This window comes from Ovis aries, chromosome 15 (assembly GCF_016772045.2).
Source record: "Ovis aries strain OAR_USU_Benz2616 breed Rambouillet chromosome 15, ARS-UI_Ramb_v3.0, whole genome shotgun sequence".
Taxonomy (NCBI): Eukaryota; Metazoa; Chordata; class Mammalia; order Artiodactyla; family Bovidae; genus Ovis; species Ovis aries.
Genome location: NC_056068.1, coordinates 81,160,092 through 81,182,384, shown reverse-complemented (window position 1 = coordinate 81,182,384; position 22,293 = coordinate 81,160,092). Strand labels below are relative to the sequence as shown.

The 22,293-nt window shown below is 41.7% G+C and overlaps 1 protein-coding gene across 1 annotated transcript; it reads left to right on the top strand.

The window, feature by feature from the left end:
• Positions 1-9,062: 9,062 nt before the first annotated feature.
• LOC114118338 (olfactory receptor 5AN1-like) lies at positions 9,063-16,850 on the top strand. The gene has a single exon (XM_027979090.2). The coding sequence runs from the start codon at positions 15,912-15,914 to the stop codon at positions 16,848-16,850; it is 939 nt and encodes a 312-aa protein (XP_027834891.1). The 5' UTR covers positions 9,063-15,911.
• The last annotated feature ends 5,443 nt before the right edge of the window (positions 16,851-22,293 follow it).

The window sequence follows — 22,293 nt, the reverse complement described above, 5'->3', positions numbered from 1 at the left end:
TCCTGAGCCATCGCAGCCTGGCACTCTCAGCCGCTGCCGCTGACCTTGGACGTGGGGTAACTCCTCTCGGCTGTGCTCAGTGAGCTGGGTTGCAGCCGCCTGCACTCATTGCGCCAACTATGAAGAAGGCTGAGTGCTGAAGAATTGATGCTTTTGAACTGTGGTGTTGGAAAAGACTCTTTAGAGTCCCTTGGACTGCAAGGAGATCCAACCAGTCCATTCTGAAGGAGATCAGCCCTGCGATTTCTTGGAAGGAATGATACTAAAGCTGAAGCTCCAGTACTTTGGCCACCTCATGCGAAGAGTTGACTCATTGGAAAAGACTCTGATGCTGGGAGGGATTGGGGGCAGGAGGAGAAGGGAACGACCGAGGATGAGATGGCTGGATGGCATCACGGACTCAATGGACGTGAGTCTGAGTGAACTCCGGGAGTTGATGATGGACAGGGAGGCCTGGCGTGCTGCAATTCATGGGGTCGCAAAGAGTCGGACACGACTGAGCAACTGAACTGAACTGAATCCCTTACTGACATGTGGTTTGCAAATAATTTTCCTATTCTGTAGCTTGCCTTTTCATTTTGTTAAGTGTTTCTTTGGATGTGCGAAAGCTTTTTAATTTGATGTTGTACAACTTGTTGATTTTTGCTTTTGTCACTTGTTATTTGATATATCCAAAAAGTTACTGCCAAGAATTTCTGTTTGGTCCTTTTTAAATAATTTCTGTCTCTTTGGTAACTGTCTCATTTGGTTCACAGGTACTTCTTCTGATCTTATTGAATCATGTTTCTGTGCTTTCTTGTAGATTACTGACTTTCTTTGAAACAGCTACTTTCAATTTTTTATTAGCTAAGTCACAAAGTTCTATGCCTTTGGGCTCAATAATTGGAGAATAGTTATCTTTAGGTGATGAGATGTTTCTCTTCTTCATGTTCCTTGAAGCTCTGTGTTGCTGCTCTTGTATTTGAAGTAGCAGGTGGTTGGTGGTGGTTTAATCACTAAGTCCTGCAACCCCATGCATTGCAGCCTGTCAGGCTCCTCAGTCCATGGGATTCCACACCAGGAATATTAGAATGGATTGCCATTTCCTTTTCTGGGGGATCTTCCTGACCTATGGATCAAACCTGGGTCTCCTGCACTGCAGGCGGGTGGGTCCTTTACTGCCTGAGGCACCAGAGAAGCCCTTGAGGCAGGAGACACCCTGTAAACCCTTACCTGCCACCTTCAGATGCAGCAGGCTGTCCTTGGTGGGCTCTCTGGGGTTTGCTCAGCTTTTGATGGATGGGCACACCTGCTCCATTCTTTACTCCCTCTTGTGGCAGAATCCTTAAGCTCCTTTGTCTTCTCTGGTTCTTTTAACACATACCAGACTAGTTCAGTTCAGTTCAGTCGCTCAGCCATGTCCGACTCTTTGTGACTGCGTGGGCTGCAGAATGCCATACCTCCCTGTCTACCACCAATTCTCGGAGTTTACTCAAACTCATGTCCATTGATTCGGTGATGCTATCCAACCATCTTATCCTCTGTTGTCCCCTTCTCCTCCTGCCCTCAATCTTTCCCAGCATCAGGGTCTTTTCCAATGAGTCCACTCTTCACATCAGGTGGCCAAAGTATTGGAGTTTCAGCTTCAACATCAGTCCTTCCAATGAGTATTCAGGACTGATTTCCTTTAGTATGGCCTGGTTGGATCTCCTTGCAGTCCAAGAGACTCTCAAGAGTCTTCTCCAACATCACAGTTCAAAAGCATCATTTCTTTGGCACTTATCTTTCTTAACAGTTCAACTCTCACATCCATACATGATCACTGGAAAAACCATAGCCTTGACTAGATGGACCTTTGTGGGCAAAGCAAAGTCTCTGCTTTTTAATACACTGCCTAGGTTGGTTATAGCTTTTCTTCCAAGGAGTAAGCGTCTTTTAATTTCATGGCTGCAGTCACCATCTGCAGTGACTTTGGAGCCCAAGAAAATAAAGTCTCTCACTGTTTCTACTGACTGGTTACTGGAAACTATTCCCCAGAGGGTGGCCCTGCAGCTCGAGTTTATGGTTTTTCTCTCTCTTTGCCCACTGACCCAGGTCTGCTTTTCTGAGAGCACTTGATTTACAGACTTGCTCTTACTACCGCACTTGGGAAATAGGCACATGGAGCCTGTTGCAGAGAGGAGAGTGTGTGTTTAGCCCTGGGGGGTTGGGAGCTCACCTGATTGAGGACCAGGCTGCAGAGATTATCTAGGGAGGGTCTCCTGGAGGCTCATAGTGGACATCCTGCTGACTTCCGAGAGTAGTCAGGAGTAGCTGCGCTCTGCTAATGCCCTTTGATTTTTCCAGTGGTCATGTATGGATGTGAGAGTTGGACTATAAAGAAAGCTGAGTGCTGGAGGATTGATGCACTTGAACTGTGGTGTTGGAGAAGACGCTTGAGAGTCCCTTGGACTGCAAGGAGATCCAACCAGTCCATCCTAAAGGAAATGAGTCCTGAATATTCATTGGAAGGACTGATGCTGAAGCTGAAACTCCAATACTTTGGCCACCTCTTGCGAAGAATCGACTCACTGGAAAAGACCTTGATGCTGGGAAAGATTGAAGGCAGGAGAAGGGGACAACAGAAAATGAGATGATAGGATGGCAACACTGACTCAATGGACATGAGTCTGAGTAAACTCGGGAGATAGTGATGGACAGGGAGGCCTGGTGTGCTGTAGTCCATGGGGTCACAAAGAGTCGGCACGACTGAGTGACTGAACTGACTGACTGAGCCCCAATGTAAAAAAGACAAAAACCAAAAAAAGTTTATGGGAATGGTTTTAATTAGATATTTTAAATGAAGGATTAGTAATACGGCTTAGTATATTGGAAAGAACTCCAATTCACAACACAAAACTTACCCCTGGTAATAACAGAAGGCAAGGTATGGATTACATACCCTTATAATAAATGAAAATGGAAGTGAAAGTGTTAGTTGCTCAGTCGTGTCTGATTCTTTGTGGCACCATGTCGTGTAGCCCTCCAGGCTCCTCCATCAGTGGAGTTCTCCAGCAGGAACACCGGAGTGGGTAGCCACTTCCTTCTCCAGGGGATCTACCCCATCCAGGGATGGAACTTGGGTCTCCTGCATTGCAGGCAAAATTCTTTACTGTCTGAGCCACCAGGAAGCCCATAATAGCTTAATAAGTGTTCTCAGATTCAGTTCTATTTTCAGTCCTATTTTATAGGTGATAATACTTAGAGGCTTAGAGAAGTTAATTTGCTCAAGATCACAGAACATTCAAGTGAAAGAGATGGTATTCACTCCAGATTTGCTGATACCAATGCCCACAGTTACAACCACAATAATTTGTGGACATCTCATGAATAGTTTTTTTGCGTTCCTTCTTGGCTTGATTTCCCCCACTTAATGCATAGGAAATAATACCATATCTGCGTCACAGGCTGCAGTGATGACTGATTCAGGTCAGAGATTTAGGAAGACGTGTGCACATGTATCTTCCCTGGTGGCTTCCCTGGTGGCTCAGACGGCAAAGCATCTGCCTGTGATGTGGGAGACCCAGGTTCAATCCCTGGGTGGGGAAGATCCCCTGGAGAAGGAAATGGTGACCCACTCCAGTACTCTTGCCTGGGAAATTCCACGGATTGAGGAGCCTGGTGGGCTACAGTCCATGGGGTCACAAAGAGTCGGACACGACTGAGTGACTTCTTTGTGCATATGCATATATATATGAAAGTGAAAGTTTCTCAGTTGTGTCTGACTCTTTGCAACCCCATGGACTTTACAATGCATGGAATTCTCCAGGGCAGAATACTGGAGTGGGTAGCCTTTCCCTTCTCCAGGGGACATTCCCAACCCAGGAATCGAACCCAGGTCTCCTGTATTGCAGGCAGATTCTTTACCAACTGAGCTATCAGGGAAGCCTGTATATAAACACACACATATATAAAATAGCTTTTCCTTTAAAAAACTTGGATTCATTTGAGCTGGAAGAGACATGGTGCTCATCTAGTCCAGTAACTTCAATCTGAAGCTGGTTTAGCTAAGAGATTTGCCCAAGATGGCACAGCTAACTGGTAATAGCTTCATTACAATAAATTTGATACATAGACACACCCTGTTTATAAAGCACATTCATTTTAGATAGGTATACCAACTGTGCCACCTTGGGCAAATCTCTGAGCCCCACTGGGTTCAGGTCCTAGCTGGGAAACTGAAGTTACTGGTCACTATATCTCTTCTAGCTCACATGAAGCCAAGTTTGTTAAAGGAAAAGCTATGATTATGAGATTGTCATAGGAATACGGGGAAGAGGGGGAGTTGAACCTGCAGGGACATGGCAAAGTGGTGCATGAAGTTAGCAGGGACAAAGCTCCATGACAACCTTGACTCCAGAGAGAAGGTACCTGGAGATTTCTCGCCTCCTAGTGGTCTTTTTCCTTTCACTTCTGCCCTTAAAAACGCATTTAAGAGGCTCCCCAGTGAGGCCATCTCTCTGACTGCCAGGGGACAGCCAATTCCATGGCCCAAATTTTCTGTCCTGAAGTGCCATAGGAAAATTTCTTGACAAAAGAGAAACAGTTTCAACCTTTCTCAAGAACTCTGTCTTCCTGGATACTGTGTCAAGGTGAGAGGGCATGACTTATAAGAACAATGAATTCTGTGTTGTCTCTTTGGCCATGTGATTTTTCCAGCTGGACTTTTGTGGAGCACGGTTTGTAATCTGTAACCGAAAATTTCAGGTATTACTCTGTGGTGAGGGATGAATGTTGAATTCTAGTCCTGCAATTTTTTAAGGATACTGTCTTAAACTCTGTTGTCTTCTGGTTTTCCACCTGTAAAATTGGGGTAAATTATCATTTAGAATCAAATGACATGTCTGTAAAGTTTAACATACTGCAAAAGTTAAATGCTCCGGGAGTTGGTGATGGACAGGGAACCCTGGAGTGCTGCAGTCCATGGGGTCGCAAAGAGTCAGACAGGACTGAGCGACTAGACTGAACTGAAAAGCTAAAAGAATGCTGAATTAAGGTAACATTTTCCTAAATTTCAGGGGAATAAGGAATGATCAAATGTGCTTGTCTATGTTTACTGTCTTTCTTTCTTTTCTTCTTCTTCACAAAGACTCTTTTAATTTAATTTATTCCCTTGAGGATCTGCTTTTATATAATAACAATTGGATTTCCATTTCAATATATAGTTTTGAGTCATAATTTCTGAAATGTAAAGCCAAGTTGGTTACTAACAATGATTCGAATAAATACTCATGTACGATTCCACTGGTCCTTTATTTATTTATTTTTAATGTTTTTTTTAAAATTATTTTTTATTTTTTTACTTTACAATACTATATTGGTTTTGCCATACATCAACATGAATCTGCCACGGGTGTACATAAGTTCCCACTCCTGAACCCCTCTCCCACCTCCTTCCCCATACCATCCCTCTGGGTTATCCCAGTGCACCAGCCCTAAGCATCCTGTATCCTGCATTGAACCTAGACTGGCGATTCTTTTCTTATATGATATTATACACGTTTCAATGACATTCTCCCAAATCATCCCACCCTCCCCCTCTCCCACAGAGTCAAAAAGTCTCTTCTGTACATCTGCGTCTCTTTTGCTGTCTTGCATACAGGGTTATCGTTACCATCTTTTTAAATTCCATATTTATGTGTTAGTAGACTGTATTGGTGCTTTTCTTTCTGGCTTACTTCACTCTGTATAATAGGTTCCAGTTTCATCCACCTCATTAGAATGGATTCAAATGTATTATTTTTGATAGCTGAGTAATACTCCACAGCTCTCTTATCCATTTGTCTGCTGATGGACATCTAGGTTGCTTCCATGTCCTGGCTATTATCAACAGTGCTGCAATGAACATTGGGGTACACGTGTCTCTTTCAATTCTAGTTTCTTTGGTGTGTATGCCTGGAAGTGGGATTGCTGGGTCATAAGGCAGTTCTATTTCCAGTTTTTTAAGGAATCCCCACACTGTTTTCCATAGCAGCTGTACTAGTTTGCATTCCCACCAACAGTGTAAGAGGGTTCTCTTTTCTCCACACCCTCTCCAGCATTAGCCAAAGCAATCTTGAGAAATAAGAATGGAACTGGAGGAATCAACTTGCCTGACTTCAGGCTCTACTACAAAGCCACAGTCATCAAGACAGTATGGTACTGGCACAAAGACAGAAATATAGATCAATGGAACAAAATAGAAAGCCCAGAGATAAATCCACACACCTATGGACAACTTATCTTTGACAAAGGAGGCAAGAATATACAATGGGTTAAAGACAGTCTCTTCAACAAGTGGTGCTGGGAAAACTGGTCTACCACTTGTAAAAGAATGAAACTAGAACACTTTCTAACATCATACACAAAACTCAAAATGGATTAAAGATCTAAACGTAAGACCAGAAACTATAAAACTCCTGCTGCTGCTGCTGCTAAGTCACTTCAGTCGTGTCTGACTCCGTGTGACCCCATAGACGGCACCCACCAGGCTCCCCTGTCCCTGGGATTCTCCAGGCAGGAACACTGCAGTGGGTTGCCATTTCCTTCTCCAATGCATGAAAGTGAAAAGTGAAAGTGAAGTCGCTCAGTCGTGTCCGACCTCAGCGACCCCATGGACTGCAGTCTTCCAGGCTCCTCCGTCAATGGGATTTTTCAGGCAAGAGTACTGGAGTGGGGAGCCATTGCCTTCTCCGATAAAAGGGAAAACACTCTCCGACATACATCACAGCAGTATCCTCTATGATCCACCTCCCAGAATAATGGAAATAAAAGCAAAAATAAATGGGACCTAATTAAAATTAAAAGCTTCTGCACAGCAAAGGAAACTATAAGCAAGGTGAAAAGACAGCCTTCTGAATGGGAGAAAATAATAGCAAATGAAGCAACTGACAAACAACTAATCTCAAAAATATACAAGCAACTCATGAAGCTCAATTCCAGAAGAATAAACGGCCCAATCAAAAAATGGGCCAAATAACTAAATAGACATTTCTCCACTGGTCTTTTAAAAAAATTATGTATTTTAAATTAAGGATAATTGCTTTACAGTGTTGCTTTGGCTTCTGCCATATGTCAACATGAATTAGCCATAGGTACACACGGAGAGTCCCTTGGGCTGCAAGGAGATCCAACCAGTCCATTCTGAAGGAGATCAGTCCTGGGATTTCTTTGGAGGGAATGATGCTGAAGCTGAAACTCCAGTACTTTGGCCACCTCATGTGAAGAGTTGACTCACTGGAAAAGACTCTGATGCTGGGAGGGATTGGGGGCAGGAGGAGAAGGGGACGACCGAGGATGGGATGGCTGGATGGCGTCACTGACTCAACGGACGTGAGTCTGAGTGAACTCCGGGAGATGGTGATGGACAGGGAGGCCTGGCGTGCTGCGATTCATGGGGTCGCAAAAAGTCGGACACGACTGAGAGACTGAATTGAACTGAACTGAACACATGTGTGACCCCCTCCCCTCTCCCACCCCCTCCCTGCCCACCAGGTTGGTACAGAGCCTCGGCTTGAGTTCCCTGATTCAAGCCGTGACTCCCCACTGGCTGTTTTACGTGTGGTGGTGTCTATGCGTCCGTGCCACTCTCTCCATCCACCTCACCCCTCCTTCCTGCCCCCCTCGCCTGCATCCATGGGTTTGTCCTCTATGCCTGCATCTCCACTGCTGCCCTGCAAATTCATCAGCACCCTCTTTCTAGATTCCATACGTATGTGTTGCTACGCGATATTTGCTTTTCTCTTCCTAATTCCACTGGTCCTTTGAAATATGTCAAGTAGATCTCCAGCATCATCCTTGGAGACCCTGGGGGACTGGAGACTCTAGGGTAGGTGACATAGATATCAGAGAGGCCCCCCTTCCAAGCACGGGGAGGGTGGACATAACTATCCCTTTTAACCTTGCTCTTCTTCATCCAGCGGCTTCCTTCATCTTCTTCATTCCTGCCTTTCTTCCCTGATTTTGTGCCCTGTACCACTCTCCAAATGACCGTGCCCTTAGAACACACTTGGACAAGGTTTTAATAAGCTCTTTATGTCATTCAGTCTCTGCAACAGCCTTGTGAGGTGGTAAGTATCATTAATCCCGTTATAAATGAGGCAACTGAGGCACAGACTGTTAGCAACTTGGCAGGGGTCACACCGCCAGGAGGCACTAATGAAAGGAAAGTCTGAAAGTCTGTTCTCTGTCGTTCTCTTATTGTGACTCTCTGTCTGTCATTTTCCCTCTTCCTCTCTCTATCCTAACAATTAAGGATGAGAGATTTGCATATCGTGATAAGTTGTTCGTATAAATAGGAGCTGTAGAAAATTGAAAACCAACAGAAAAGTATAAAGAAGAAAATTAAAATGATATCACTCATTACTTCTGGCATTTGCAATTGGAACACATGTTGTGTGCATGTGTGTAAGAGAGAGAGAAGTTGAGAGAGAGCGGTTACATGACTTCTCTTCCAGAAACGATAGGCTATTCTGTGCGCTCATCGGCACTATGTATGCGCGCCATCTCTCCGTCACGCACTCTTTGTATCCGCATTAAAGCTGTTGCCATGTGGTCCTTCTGTATATTTTTGGACTATGCTTCCCATTTCATTCTGTATTTCAAAATTATGTAAGTGGGGTTTTCAACCATAAACAGGTTCCAAATTGTTATGTCATATTTTTTCTCTTAAAGTTTCTGGTTTGTTGTTATATTTCAGAAACTTGTTTTTCATTCCAAGATGATACAAAAGTGTATCTGCTCATTTCCCTAGTGCTTCCTACTTACAGTAAGCCAGGACAGACAGAACACTCAGGACGGACTTTTCTATCAATTTAAAACTACTAACTTTTTCATATATTAAATCTTATCCATATTTGAATTTATTCTTAAACTTCTATTTATTCTTTTGACATATGCTCATTTTTATAAGAATAATGAAATATTAGTGTTTATAAGACTTCTGAATAACTGAAATTTCAAGTCCTTTCTAATTACTTTTTTCTAAATTTTCTTTTTGTTTGCTATTATTAATTTCCTCTTTTATCCCAAGGGAAGGCAGTTTGTAGCATAGCAAAGCTGCAAAGTCTGATTGCAAAACTTCCACATGACTGAGGGAAGCAGAGACCCTTGGAGGGCACAAACAAAACTTGTGTGCACCAGGACCCCCGTGATCCCTGGACGAGACTGAGCCAAACCTGCCTGTGAGTGTTGGGGGTCTCCTGCGGAGGGTGGCCCGCAGGGTCCTGCTCTGGGGACAGTCTTGGGAGGGGGGTATGTGGGCATAAGTCTTCTTGAGGAGGTCTCCATTAGCCATACCAGAGAGCCTGCGGACTCAAGGGCTGGGCTGCCTCAGGCTGAACAGCGGAAAGAGAGGGCGCACAGCCCCAGCCATCTGCAGGCAATTCAATTCAAGTCTTACAGAGCACGGCCCTGCCCACCACAGCAAGACCTAGTTTCCCCCACGGCCAGTCCCTCCTGTCAGGAGTTTGTACAAACTTCTTATCGTCATCCACCAGAAGGCAGACAGAAGAAGCAAGAACTATGATCCCACAGCCTCCAGGATGAAAACCACAAGCAGAGAAAGCTAACCAAAACCATCACATGGACCACAGCCTTGTGTAACTCAATGAAGCTAGGAGCCATGCCGCGCAGGGCCACCCAAGATGGACAGGTCATGGTGGGAGTTCTTACAAAACGTGGGTCACTGGAGAAGGGAATGACAAACCCCTTTGGTATTCTTGCTTTGAGAATCCCATGAACAACATGATAAGACAAGAAGACAGGACACTGCAAGATGAACTCTCCAGGGCAGTAGGTGTCCAATATGCTACTGGAAAGAGCAGAGAAATAGCTCCAGAAAGAATGAAGAGGCTGGGCCAAAGTGCAAACAACTCCCAGTTGTGGCTGTGTCTGCACATGAATGTAAACTCCAGTGCTACAAAGAACAATATTGCACAGGAACCCGGAATGTGAGGTCCATGAATCAAGGTGACTTGGATGCGGTCGAGCAGAAGACAGCAAGAGTGAGCATTGACATTTAGGAATCAGTGAGCTAAACTGGATGGTCAAGGGCAAATTTCATTCAGATGACCATTATATCCACCACTGCAGGCAAGAATCCCTTAGAAGAAATGGGGTAGCCCTCATAATTGACAAAAGAACCTGAAATGCAGCACTTGGGTGCAATCTCAAAAATGACAGAATGACCTTGGTTCCTTTCCAAGGCAAATCATTCAACATCACAGTAGTCCAAGTCTATGCCCTAACCACTACTGCCGAAGAAGCTGAATTGGAATGGTTCTATGAAGAACTACAAGACCTTCTAGGACTAACACCAAAAGATGTCCTTTTCATCATAGGGGATTGGAATTTCAATGTAGGAAGTCAAGAGATACCTGGAGTAACAGACAATTTTGGCCTTGGAGTACAAAAATGAAGCAAGGCAAAGGCTAACAGAGTTTTGTCAAGAAAACATGCTGGTAATAGCAAGCATCCTCTTCCAACAACGCAGGAGATGACTCTACTCATAGACATCAACAGATGGTCAATATCAAAATCAGATAGATATATTCTTTGCAGCCACAGATGGAGAAACTCCATACAGTCAGCAAAAACAAGACTGGGAGCTGACTCTGGCTCAGATCATCAGCTCCTTATTGCAAAATTCAGGCTTAAACTGAAGACAGTAGGGAAAACCACAAGGCCATTCAGGTATGACCTAAATCAATTCCCTTATAGCTATATAGTGGAGGTGACAAATGGATTCAAGGGATTAGGTCTGGTAGCAAGAGTGCCAGAAAAACTATGGACAGAGGTTCATAACATTGTACAGGAAGCAGTGACCAAAACCATCCCCCCCACCTCCCCCTCAAAAAAATAGAAACGTAGGAAGGAAAATGGTTTTCTGAGGAGGCCTTACAGATAGCAGAGAAAACAAGCGAAGTGAAAGGCAAAGGGGAAAAGGAAAGGTATACCCAAGTGAATGCAGAGTTCCAGAGAAGAGCAAGGAGCAAGAAGGCTTAAGAAAGCCTTCTTAAGTGAACAGTGCAAAGAAATAGAGGAAAACAATAGAAATGGAAAGACTAGCAATCTCTTTAAGAAAACTAGAGATGAACATTTCATGCAAAGATGGGCACAATAAAGGACAGAAATGGTATGGACCTAACAGAAGAAGAAGAGGTTAACAGGAGGTGACAAGAATACACAGAAGAACTGTAGAGAAACGCTCTTAATGACAAGTTAAGCACGATGATGTGGTCACTCATCTAGAGCCAGACATCCTGGAATGTGAAGTCAAGTGGGCCTTAGGAAGCATCCCTACAAACAAAGCTAGAGGAGGTGATGGTATTACATCTGAGCTATTTAAAATTCTAAAAGATGATGCTGTGAAAGTGCTGCACTCAATATGCCAGTAGATTTGGAAAGCTCAGCAGTGGCCACAGGACTGGAAAAGGTCAGTTTTCACTCCAGTCCCAAAGAAAGGTGATGCCAGAGAACGGCCAAACTATCTCACAACTGCACTCGTCTCCCAGGCCAGCAAGGTCACGCTCAAAGTCCTCCAAGCCAGGCTTCAGCTGCATGCAAATTGAGAACTTCCAGATGTACAAGCTGGATTTAGAAAAGGCAGAGGAACCAGAGATCAAGTTGCCAACATCTGTTGAAACATAGAAAAAGCAAGGGAATTCCAGAAAAATACCTACTTCTGCTTCATTGACTGTGCTAAAGGCTTTGACTGTGTGTATCACAACAATCCGCGGAAAATTCTTAAAGAGGTGAGAATACCAGGCCACCTTACTTGTGTCCTGAGAAACCTGTATGCAGGTCAAGAAGCAACAGTTAGAACCAGACATGAAGCAATAGACTGGTTCAAAACTGAGGTAGGAGTACGTCAAGGCTGCATGCTGTCATGCTGCTCATTTAACACACAAGCAGAGCACATCATGTGAATGTTGGGCTGGACGAATCACAAGCTGGAATTAAGACTGCTGGGAGAAATATCAGCAACCTCAGATATGTAGGTGATATCACTTTAATGGCAGAAAGAGAAAAGAAACTTTATAAAGAGTCTCTTGATATGGGTGAAAAAGGAGAGTGAAAATGCTGGCTTAAAACTCAACATTCAAAAACTGAAGATCATGGCATCCAGTCCCATTACTTCATGGCAAATAGATGGGGAAAAAGTAGGAACAGTGACAGATTTTATTTTCTTGAGCTCCAAGATCACCGCAGACAGTGGCTGCAGCCACGGATTTAAAAGACATTTGCTTCTCAGAAGAAAAGCTATGACCAACCTAGACAGCATATGAAAAAGCAGAGACATTACTTTGCCAACAAAGGTCTGTCTAGTCAAGGCTATAGTTTTCCAGTAGTCATGTATGGGTGTGAGAGTTGGACTATAAAGAAAGCTGAGCACTGAGGAATTGATGCTTTTGAACTGTGGTGTTGGAGAAGACATTTGAGGGTCCCTTGGACTTCAAGGAGATCCAACCAGTCCATCCTAAAGGAAAGCAACCCTAAATATTCATTGGAAGAACTGATGCTGAGGCTGAAACTCCAGTACATTGGCCACCTCATGTGAAGAGCTGACTCATTAGAAAAGACCCTGATGCTGGGAAAGATTGAGGGCAGGAGGAGAGGAGGGTACAGAGGATGAGTCAGTTGGATGGCATCACTGACCTAACGAGCATGAGTCTGAGCATACTCTGGAGACAGTGAAGGACAGAGGAGTTTGGTCTGCTGCTGTCCCGAAGAGTCAGATGGGACTTAGCAACCGAACGACAGCAGCAAGGCACACACACAGTGATGAGATGCATGTGTGTACCGCCCAGTGATTACCACGATCAGACAGTCAGCATCCGTCCCTTCCCACCTGCATGATGTTATTCCTTATTATGAGATCTTTTGAGGCCTATTTTCTTAGAAACTTCAAACATACAATACAGTATTATTAACTAATGTCATCATGTTGTACGTTGTATCCCCAGAGCTTACCTTCTAACTGGGAGTTTATACCTTCTGATCATTTCTAACCAGTTCCTCCATCTTCTACTCCTGCCTCTGTCAATCACAATCTGATTTTTTTAAATGAGATTTATTTTTAGATTCTACATAAAGGGAGATTATACAGTATTTGTTTTTCTCTCTGTGACTGATCTCACTTAGCAGAATGCCCTTGAGATCTTTCCAAGCTGTTGCAAATGCCAAGATTTTCTTTTTCATGTCTGAATATTTCATATATATGTGTATATGTGTGTGTGTGTAATTTTTGCTTTATTCATTCACTTTTCAGACAAGACTGGACACAGTCAGGGTAGTATGGCCATAGTATCCATTCACCTTTCAGTGGACATCTAAGTTGTTTCAATGTTTCGGCTATAGTAATAATTATAAATAACTCTGGAGTGAGCATGAGTTCTTTATGTATTTTGGATGCTAACTCCTTACTAGATGTGTTTCTGCAAATATGTTCTCCCAACTCATGGATTGCCATTTCCTTTTGTTTATTTCTTTTGCTTTTTAGTTTGATATAGTCTCACTTGTTTTTAAACTATAGCTCTGTAATGCAGTTTGAAATCAGGAAGCCTAATGTCTCCAGCTTTGGTCTCTTTCCCAGGATTGCTTCCTCTGTTCGGGGTGTTTGTGGTGCCATGCCAATTTTAGGATCTATTTCTGTGAAAAATGTCTTTGGAATTTTGATAGGTATTGCATTGAATCTATCAATGGCTTTGGGCATTATGGACAATTTAACAATATCCATTCTTTCAATCCATGAATATGGAAGATCTTTCTATTTACTTATGTCTTCATTTTCTCTTGTCAATGTCTTACAGTGAATGTTCATTTTGAAGATCTTTCATCTCCTCAGTTAATTCATTCCTGAGTGTTTTGTTTTTGATACTACTGTAAATGTAATTGTTTTCTTTATTTCTTTTTTTCAGATAATTTGTTCTAGGTAATAGAAATGCAACTGATTTCTATCTGTTGATTTGGTATACTGCAGTTAACTAAACTTGTTCATAAGATCTTATCGTTTTGGGGTGGAATTTTTGGATTTTCTGTATTAAAAATCTTGTCAAAAAAATCATGTTGTCTATAAACAGAAACAGTTTCAATTATTTCCAATTCTCTTGCCATTTATTTATTTATTAATCTTTCATCCTGATTGACCTGGCTTGGATTTCTAGAGCTATGTTGAGTAGGAATGGTTAGTTACTTGTCTTACTCCTGATCTTAGGAGAGACGCTTTCAATCACTCACCACTGAGTATGTTAGATGAAGGCATGTTACTATGTGCTTTATTATGTTGAGATGAAGTCCTTCGATACTTGACTTGTGAATTTTTATCATGTTTGGATGTTGAATTTGTTAAATGCTTTTTGTGCATTTATTGAGAGGATTATGTGATTTTTACATTTCATTATATTAAAGCAGTGTATCACATCGATTGATCGACCCGTTCTTGCATCTCAAGAATGAACCCTACCAGATCATGGTGTATGATCTTTTCTATGTGCTGCTGAATTTTATTTGCTAATATTTTGATGAGAGTTTAAAAATCTCCATTTATCAAGGGTAATGACCTGTGATTTTATTTTCTTGTAATTTCCCTGTCTCACTTTGGTATCAAAGTATTATATTGGCTTTGCAACATGAGTTTGGAAATGTCATTTTTTCTTTAGCTTCTTGGAGGACTTTGGAAGTGATCGACATGAATCGCCTTTGGATGTCTGATGGAATCCATCATGAAGCCTTCTGTCCCTGGGCTTTTCTTTGCTGGGAGGTTTTTAGTTACTGACTCAATCTCCTTCACCATTCTCGGCCTGCTTAGTCTCTCTGTTTCCCCTTGAGTCAGTTTTCGTAAGTTGTATATTTCTAGAAATTTACTCATTTTTTCTAGGTTGTCCAGTTTGGCAGGAAAACCATAGACCAAGAGGAGCCCTCTTGGCGAGATGCTGAACCAGTAGTAGGGGAGGGCAAGGCTGGCAGAGAGGAGCTTCTCTACTCCCCTAATGGGACTCTTCTTGGTCAGTGTTGTCCAGAGGGTGCTTCACATTCACCTCTGCATTTTAGGATTTTCACACTGGTATTCTTCCTATGAATGGTTCTAGTTACTTTTTAAGTGAGGGGAACTGTAGTTAGGAATGCTCTATACTGCCATCTTGATGATGACACTCAGAACTAAAACTCCAAAGTCTGAACCCTTAACCACAGTTCTCTGCTATTTCCTAAGAAGAAAAATATTATAAATAGGCCAATAATGGGGGCCAGTAGTGAGTTGTACTAGCTTATTTTTGAAATATTTCACATGAAGGCCTCCTTAAGAACACTTACTACATAACTTAATTGGGCATTCATGCTGTGTCTCCCCAACAACTCAGGATTACAAACCATGATACACTTTTCTAGGCCATTTAGGAGCCACTGTAATAAATATATTTGTAAAAAGATTGAGAGGTTATTATAAATGGAGTAACTTTCCTATGGATAGAAGAAGAAAATATAAAAATCTCTCTAGATGATCATCTAGGAGAAAAGCTTCTTCAAATTTATCCTTAAATGATACCACTTATGCTATATTATTATAAAGCAGCAGTTGTACATTATTAGAGGTCTTTGAAAAACCTGGCATTTTAATCAATGATCCTTTCCTTATATATAATAATCACAAGATTTCTATCGCTTTTTTAAAAAAGTTTTCAACTTTTTAAATATATCTTTAATTATCATTGAGAACCTGAAGCAGTGAGGAGGCACTTCCTGACAATTCAAGATGGAAAGCTGAGATCTTTTCTCCAGGGCAGTGGAGCATTGCCTTTTATCCAGGGCTCAATGGAGGAAAAGTACAGCATATATGAGAATTGTGATGCTACCATGTCGCCTGAGCCAGCAATGCATTCTCTTGTCTCTTTTCTGATTTTAGGAGTACAAAGCCAATGATTGGGGGAGGAAATATTACAAAGATCATGCATTTCATCCTCTTGGGATTCTCAGATTTTCCCAGAATCATAGTAGTGCTCTTTGTCGTATTCCTGGTGATATACATTTTGACCCTGACTTGGAACCTGTCCCTCCTCATCTTAATAAGAATGGACTCCCACCTCCACACCCCCATGTACTTCTTTCTCAGTAACCTGTCCTTCATAGACATCTGCTACGTGACCTCCACAGCCCCCAAGATGCTCTACGACTTCTTCCAGGAGCGGCAAACTATCACCCTAGTGGGTTGTGCTGTTCAGTACTTCGTGTTCTCCACCATGGGACTGAGCGAGTCTTGCCTCATGACCGCCATGGCTTATGACCGATATGCCGCCATTTGTAACCCGCTCCTCTATTCGTCAGTCATGTCGCCCGCTCTCTGCGGTCGGATGGTGCTGGGATCCTACTTGGCTGGACTCTCGGCTTCTATATCCCAATTGTGTTTCATGCTCCAGCTCCAGTTCTGTGGGCCTAATGTCATCAACCACTTCTTCTGTGACCTGCCCCAGCTGTTAGTTCTCTCCTGCACTGACACTTTTTTTGTACAACTCTTGACTGCCATATTAACAATGATCTTTGGGATAATAAATGCCTTAGTTATTATGATATCTTATATCTACATTGTCATCTCCATCATGAAGATCACAACAGCAAGCGGCAGGTCCAAGGCTTTCAACACCTGTGCCTCCCACCTGACAGCAGTCACTCTCTTCTATACCTCAAGTATCTTTGTCTATTTGAGTTCCAGCACTGGTGGTTCCTCCAGTTTTGACAGATTTGCATCAGTCTTCTATACGGTGGTGATTCCCATGTTGAATCCTTTGATTTACAGTCTGAGGAACAAAGAAATCAAAGATGCCTTGAAGAGGTTGCAAAAGAAGAAATGGTGTTGCTGAGGCCACAGACTGAGATTTCTGACAGATTTGTCGTGTTAGAATGACCTACCTTAACCCTCAATAATATTTATATGAATGGACTACAACAAAGTTCATTCTGCCTTTGACAAAGAAGACTTAATTTGACCCAGATAATATGCCAAAATGGGCCAACAATGGAATCAAACTATGAAAACACAGTATCTTTAAGTCCTAGAGACCCATTGTTTTTATCCTCCATGTGGAGTGGCCTCATTATTTATTAATCTATTAACAATTATTCATGAAAATCAAGGTTTAGAAACTGTTGCTTCTTTTCTACTTCTGAGATGGAACAGGGTCCATTTCAGCATTCTGACCTTAGGAGTGCGTGAACCTTGTCCCCCAAATATTCTAACACAGCATAATCCAGATGTGGTGGTCATTGATGTCCATTCTGTATTTCTGGCCCGAATGAGAACGAACACACAGAGAGGGTGTGTCTTTGGACAGAAACAAGGTATAGAATTGGCCTAGTTGTGCCTTCCTGGAAGACTAGTCCAATACAGCTAATGTTTGAGTAATACCTCTTCAGTGCTTTTTATCTAATAAGTTATTGATCACATTCTAGTTCCACAGTTGTAGTCTAAATAGGAGGATGACATGATTTGAATAAAGAGAGGTGGAATGAAGTGTGTGGCTCCTCCAGGGCTGTTAACTTATGATTCTGATGCTGTAACATTCTGCATCTAGCATCCAGTGGGAATTTCTGACGGGGATGATATTCAAAATCCATGTCACAGTCAGTAGCAATTTCTGATATTGTGAAGTCAAGCCCCTCTTTCCCTACCTCAGTAAATCTGGAAATTTTACCCTTGGTTGACATAGCTAGTGGGATCATACTGTCAAAATAATTCCTGCTCTTTCAAGCATCTGAACATATGTGATGTGATGGGAATTGTGTGAGAATTCATGGCAATAATAAAGTCATCAAATAGTCCATGTTGCAGAGTAAGGGCCAATATGGAAAAACCAATATGCATTCCTTTCTATTGTCTGTGTTGAACATGTCATGTCTGAGAAATTTATGGTCGTATGCAGGCAATATAATCACCAAGATGGAATGGCTAGAAGTACTTTAATGCTGAAATTTTCCTGGAAACCTCAAACCTCAAGGGGCAAGAAATTGTTTGTGGGATAAGCAGGGTTATCAGCTCTAGCCAATTTTTGTCTTCAGAAGCAGGATGTAAATTTGTGGTCCCACGGTCTGGTTAAAAAGGAAAACAAGGTGCTATCCTGACTGTTGAGTTTCCAGATCTCCCAGACTTTAACAAGCTAGTTAAATTGTATCATTAATTTATATTTTGTCCTTAGAGAGTCACTGGATTCTTTTGTTGATGTTGTTGCTTGTTTTGTTTTGAATTTATTTATTTTAGCTGGAGGATAATTACTTTTCAATATTGTCGTGGTTTTGCCATACACTGACTTGAATCAGCCACAGGTGTACATGTGTCCCCATCCTGAACCCCCCTCCCACCTCCCTTCCCTTCCCATCCCTCAGGGTCATCCCGGTGCACCAGCCCTGAGGATCTTCTCTCATGCTTCAAAACTGGACTGACGATTTGTCATAGTCATTGGATTCTTAATGCTGTTTTAGGATTTCAATGCCAATGGTCCCGTGAATTATCCTATTTAATAAACAACTGTAAGTGAAGAAGTATTTGAAGCCCTTGTACAATTTTCCACTAGTTCACACATGAATATGACTGAGGGAAGGGGAACTGTTGAACTTTTGCTAGAGTAGAATTAGGGCTACCCCATGCCAAAGAAATAGTGCAATATAAATAAAGGATATGTGCCCGCTTCACCCCCATCCAAACATAGGAACATTTTCTTAAGCATTGCTCTTTAAAAATGTGTAAGAGTGTATGCAAAATCTGTTTCTAACAGTCTCTGAAGTCTTCAGTAGGAGAGAGACCCCTGCTACATGTTGACAATGCAGTGTTGATTATAGTGACTATGCTGTGCATTAGACCTCCAGAACTTATTCACCCTCCAATTGCAAGTCTGTGCCCTCTTCAGTTCCCCTGCTCCTCTCGAAGCTGAACATTTTTCTCTTGTTTGTATTCACCTTGTCTTCATCATCGAATCATCTGTTGATGGACACTTAGCTTATTTCCATACTTTGGCTTTGTGATTAATGCAGCGATAAATATGGAAGCACATATTTTTGATAGCCTATTTTTATTTCCGTTGGATATATACCCAGAACTGGGATTGCTGGACCACATGGTAGATCTATTCTCAATTTTTGAGGAATCTCCATAATGTTTTCTGTAGCAGCTGAGCCCATTTGTGTATCCCCACCCACAGTGTACAAGCATTCTCTTCTTGCCACATCCTTACCAACACCTGTGCTCTCCCTTTCTTCTATGACTGCCACTCTAACAGTTGTGAAGTGATGTATCATTGTGGCTTTAAATTACATTTCCCTGATGATTAGTGATTTGAATACAAAGAGAACCAAACTGAGCATATCACAAATAAAATGTCAAAAGGTAAAGACAAGGAGATAATCTTAAAAGCTGCAAGAGAAAAGCCACTTGTTACACACGAGAGAACTTTCTTAAGGATACCAGTAGCTTTTTCACTAGAATGTTTCAGCCCAAAGGCAGTGGCACTATATACTCAAAGTGCTGAAAGAAAAACTTCCAAACCAACAGTGGTCTATCTGGGTAAGTTGTCCTTCAGGATTGAAGGAATTATAGGCAGTTTTCCAGGAAAACGAATCTGATGATTTTACACTAGATTGACTTTACAACAAATGTTAAAGGCACTTTTTCAAGCAGAAACAAAAGGTCACTAATTAGCAATGCAAAACATGTAAAAATATAAATCTCTCTGGTAGGACTCACTAATGTTGAATTTTGAATATGCTAGAGTAGCCATGCTGGTATGTCACTTTTAAATCTGGTGTGAAGATTAAAACTCAGAAGAGGTAAACATAACTCACACTCCAAAAATTTGTTAATGGATATACAGGATAAAATAGTGTAAATTATTACATCAGAAAAGTAAAATGTGAGAGAGAAAGGTAAAAATGGTTCTTGCATGCATTTGAATGTTAAGTTGTTTTCATGTTAAAACAGACTGTTTTAGGGCAAGATCTTTAATGTAAGCCTCATGGGTAATACAAAGCCAATCTATAGTAAATTCACAAAAGATAAAGAGAAATGAATCTAAGCGTACCACTACAAAAAATCATCAAATTATAAAGAAAGCAGAAGAAGAAGAAAGAAAGGAATTACAGAAGAGTCAGAAAAATAAGGAAAATGGCAATAGTAGATTCACATCTGTCAATAGTAATTTAAATATAAACACTAAATTCTCCAATCAAACACAGTGAGTGGTGAACAGATATAAAAGTTGAGCCCAGCTATATGTCCCTACAAGAGACTCACTACAGCTTTAAGAACTCAAAGAAATGGAAATAGATTGAAAGTAAAGGGATGGAAAAAGTAATTCCATGTAAGTAAAAACCAAAATAGAGCAGGGTTAAGCTATAGTTATCTCAGAAAACTTAGACTTTAAGACAAAAAGTATTATAAGAGGCAATGAAAGTCATTATACAATGATAAAGGGATCATTCCCACAAAGGGGTATAGCATTTGTAAATGTATATAAACTCAGCATAGTACATGTAAATATACAAATAAAATAGTAACAGACTTGAAGGAAGAAGCGGATAGCATTACAATAATAGTAAGGAAATTCAATATCCCACTTTTAACAATGGATAGATCTTCCAGACAAGATATCAACAATGAAACATCGGGATTAAGCTACATATTAAAACACAGGTGTTTAAGTGACACAGAACATACGCACAAAGGAAGTAAAACACACCCTCTTTGCAAATGCATATCAATCATCCTCTAGGACAGAGCATATGTTAGGCCACAAAACAAGTCTCCAGAAATATAAGAAGACTGAAATGATATCAAACATCTTTTCCAGACACAAATGTGCAAAGTTAGAAATTAAATACAAAAGGAGTACTGGAAAATCTGCAAATCTGAGGAGGTTAAGCAACATGCTACTGAACATCATGGGTCATGGAAGAAATCAAACTCAAAAATTTAAAATATTTGGGACACCGCTGGTCGTCCAGCAGTTAAGAATCTGCCTTGCAATGCAGGGGACATGAGTCTGCTCCCTGGTTAAGGACCTAAGGTCCCACATGCGCAGAACAACTAAGCCTGCACACTCCAGTGACTGAGCCCACACTCCGCAGCTAGGGAGTCTGTGCGGCACAACGAAAGACCCCACATACTCAAATGAGACCCGGGGCAGCCAAACAAACAAATAAAGGGCTGTTTAAAAATGTCTTGAGACAAAGGAAGTACAAATGCAACATATAATTTATGAAAGGTAGCAAAATCAGTTTTAAGAGGGAAATTCATAGCAAAGCTGTAATGATGAGATCATGTCAGGCCCAAGGGAGAGTGAGAACCGACTCAGGAGGGACATGGTAACATAGGGCATGGAGTTAGCAGGGACAAAAACTCCATCACAACCATAACCCCAGAGAGCAAGCACTTGGAGGCTTTGACCCCTGGTTATTTTCCCTCCCACCCAACTCTGCCCTTAGTAACTCATTTAAGAGGATATTCAATGTGGGCTTCTCTCTGGCTGTGAGTGTATAATGGTTTAAAGGTTCCCATCTCAGAGAGCAATAGGACCCACCTGGAGAATTCCTTTGGAAAAGAAGTACAAAATTTCAACCTTTGGCAAGAACTCTGTCCTTCTGGGTATCTGGGTCAAGGTGCGAGGGACCTTTAGAGAGACTAGTATTCTGTGTGATGTCTCTATAGCCATGTGAACCATCCAGTGGGTCCTTTGCAGCAGAACGTTTATCGCCCTCAGCAGCTCCCATCTTCCTACGCTTTCCCCTCTCTCAAGTCCAGACCTTCCGCTTACGGCTCTTCCTCAAGTTCTTTCTCCTTTATACCAGTTCTCTAACCTTCAGTGAAAAGATTAATCTGTAGTGTAAACATCAGGTGTTGCTCTGGGGTGGCAGATGGATGTTGAGTTCCAGGTCTGCACTTTCTTAAGGATGGGATCTTGAGCTTTGTCACCTTCTGATTTTGTTTTCCACCTGGAAAATGAGGGTAAAGCACCATTGAGAATAAAACGAGAAAATGTCTATTAAACTTACTACCTTGTAAAAGTGAATTGTGTTGAATCAAAAATAATCATTTACTGAACTTAAAGGGAATTAACTATGGTCTAAACACATCTGACTTATTCTTGTCAAGAGCACTTCCAATTTAATTTGTTCTCTTGAGGATGTTTTCATATAATAATAATTGATTTGACATCCATTTCAATATATAGCTTTGAATCATTAATTTCCGTACAGGAAAACCAAGCTAGTTACTCCATAATAATATGTGAGAACTACTCATGTATAATTCCATGGCCT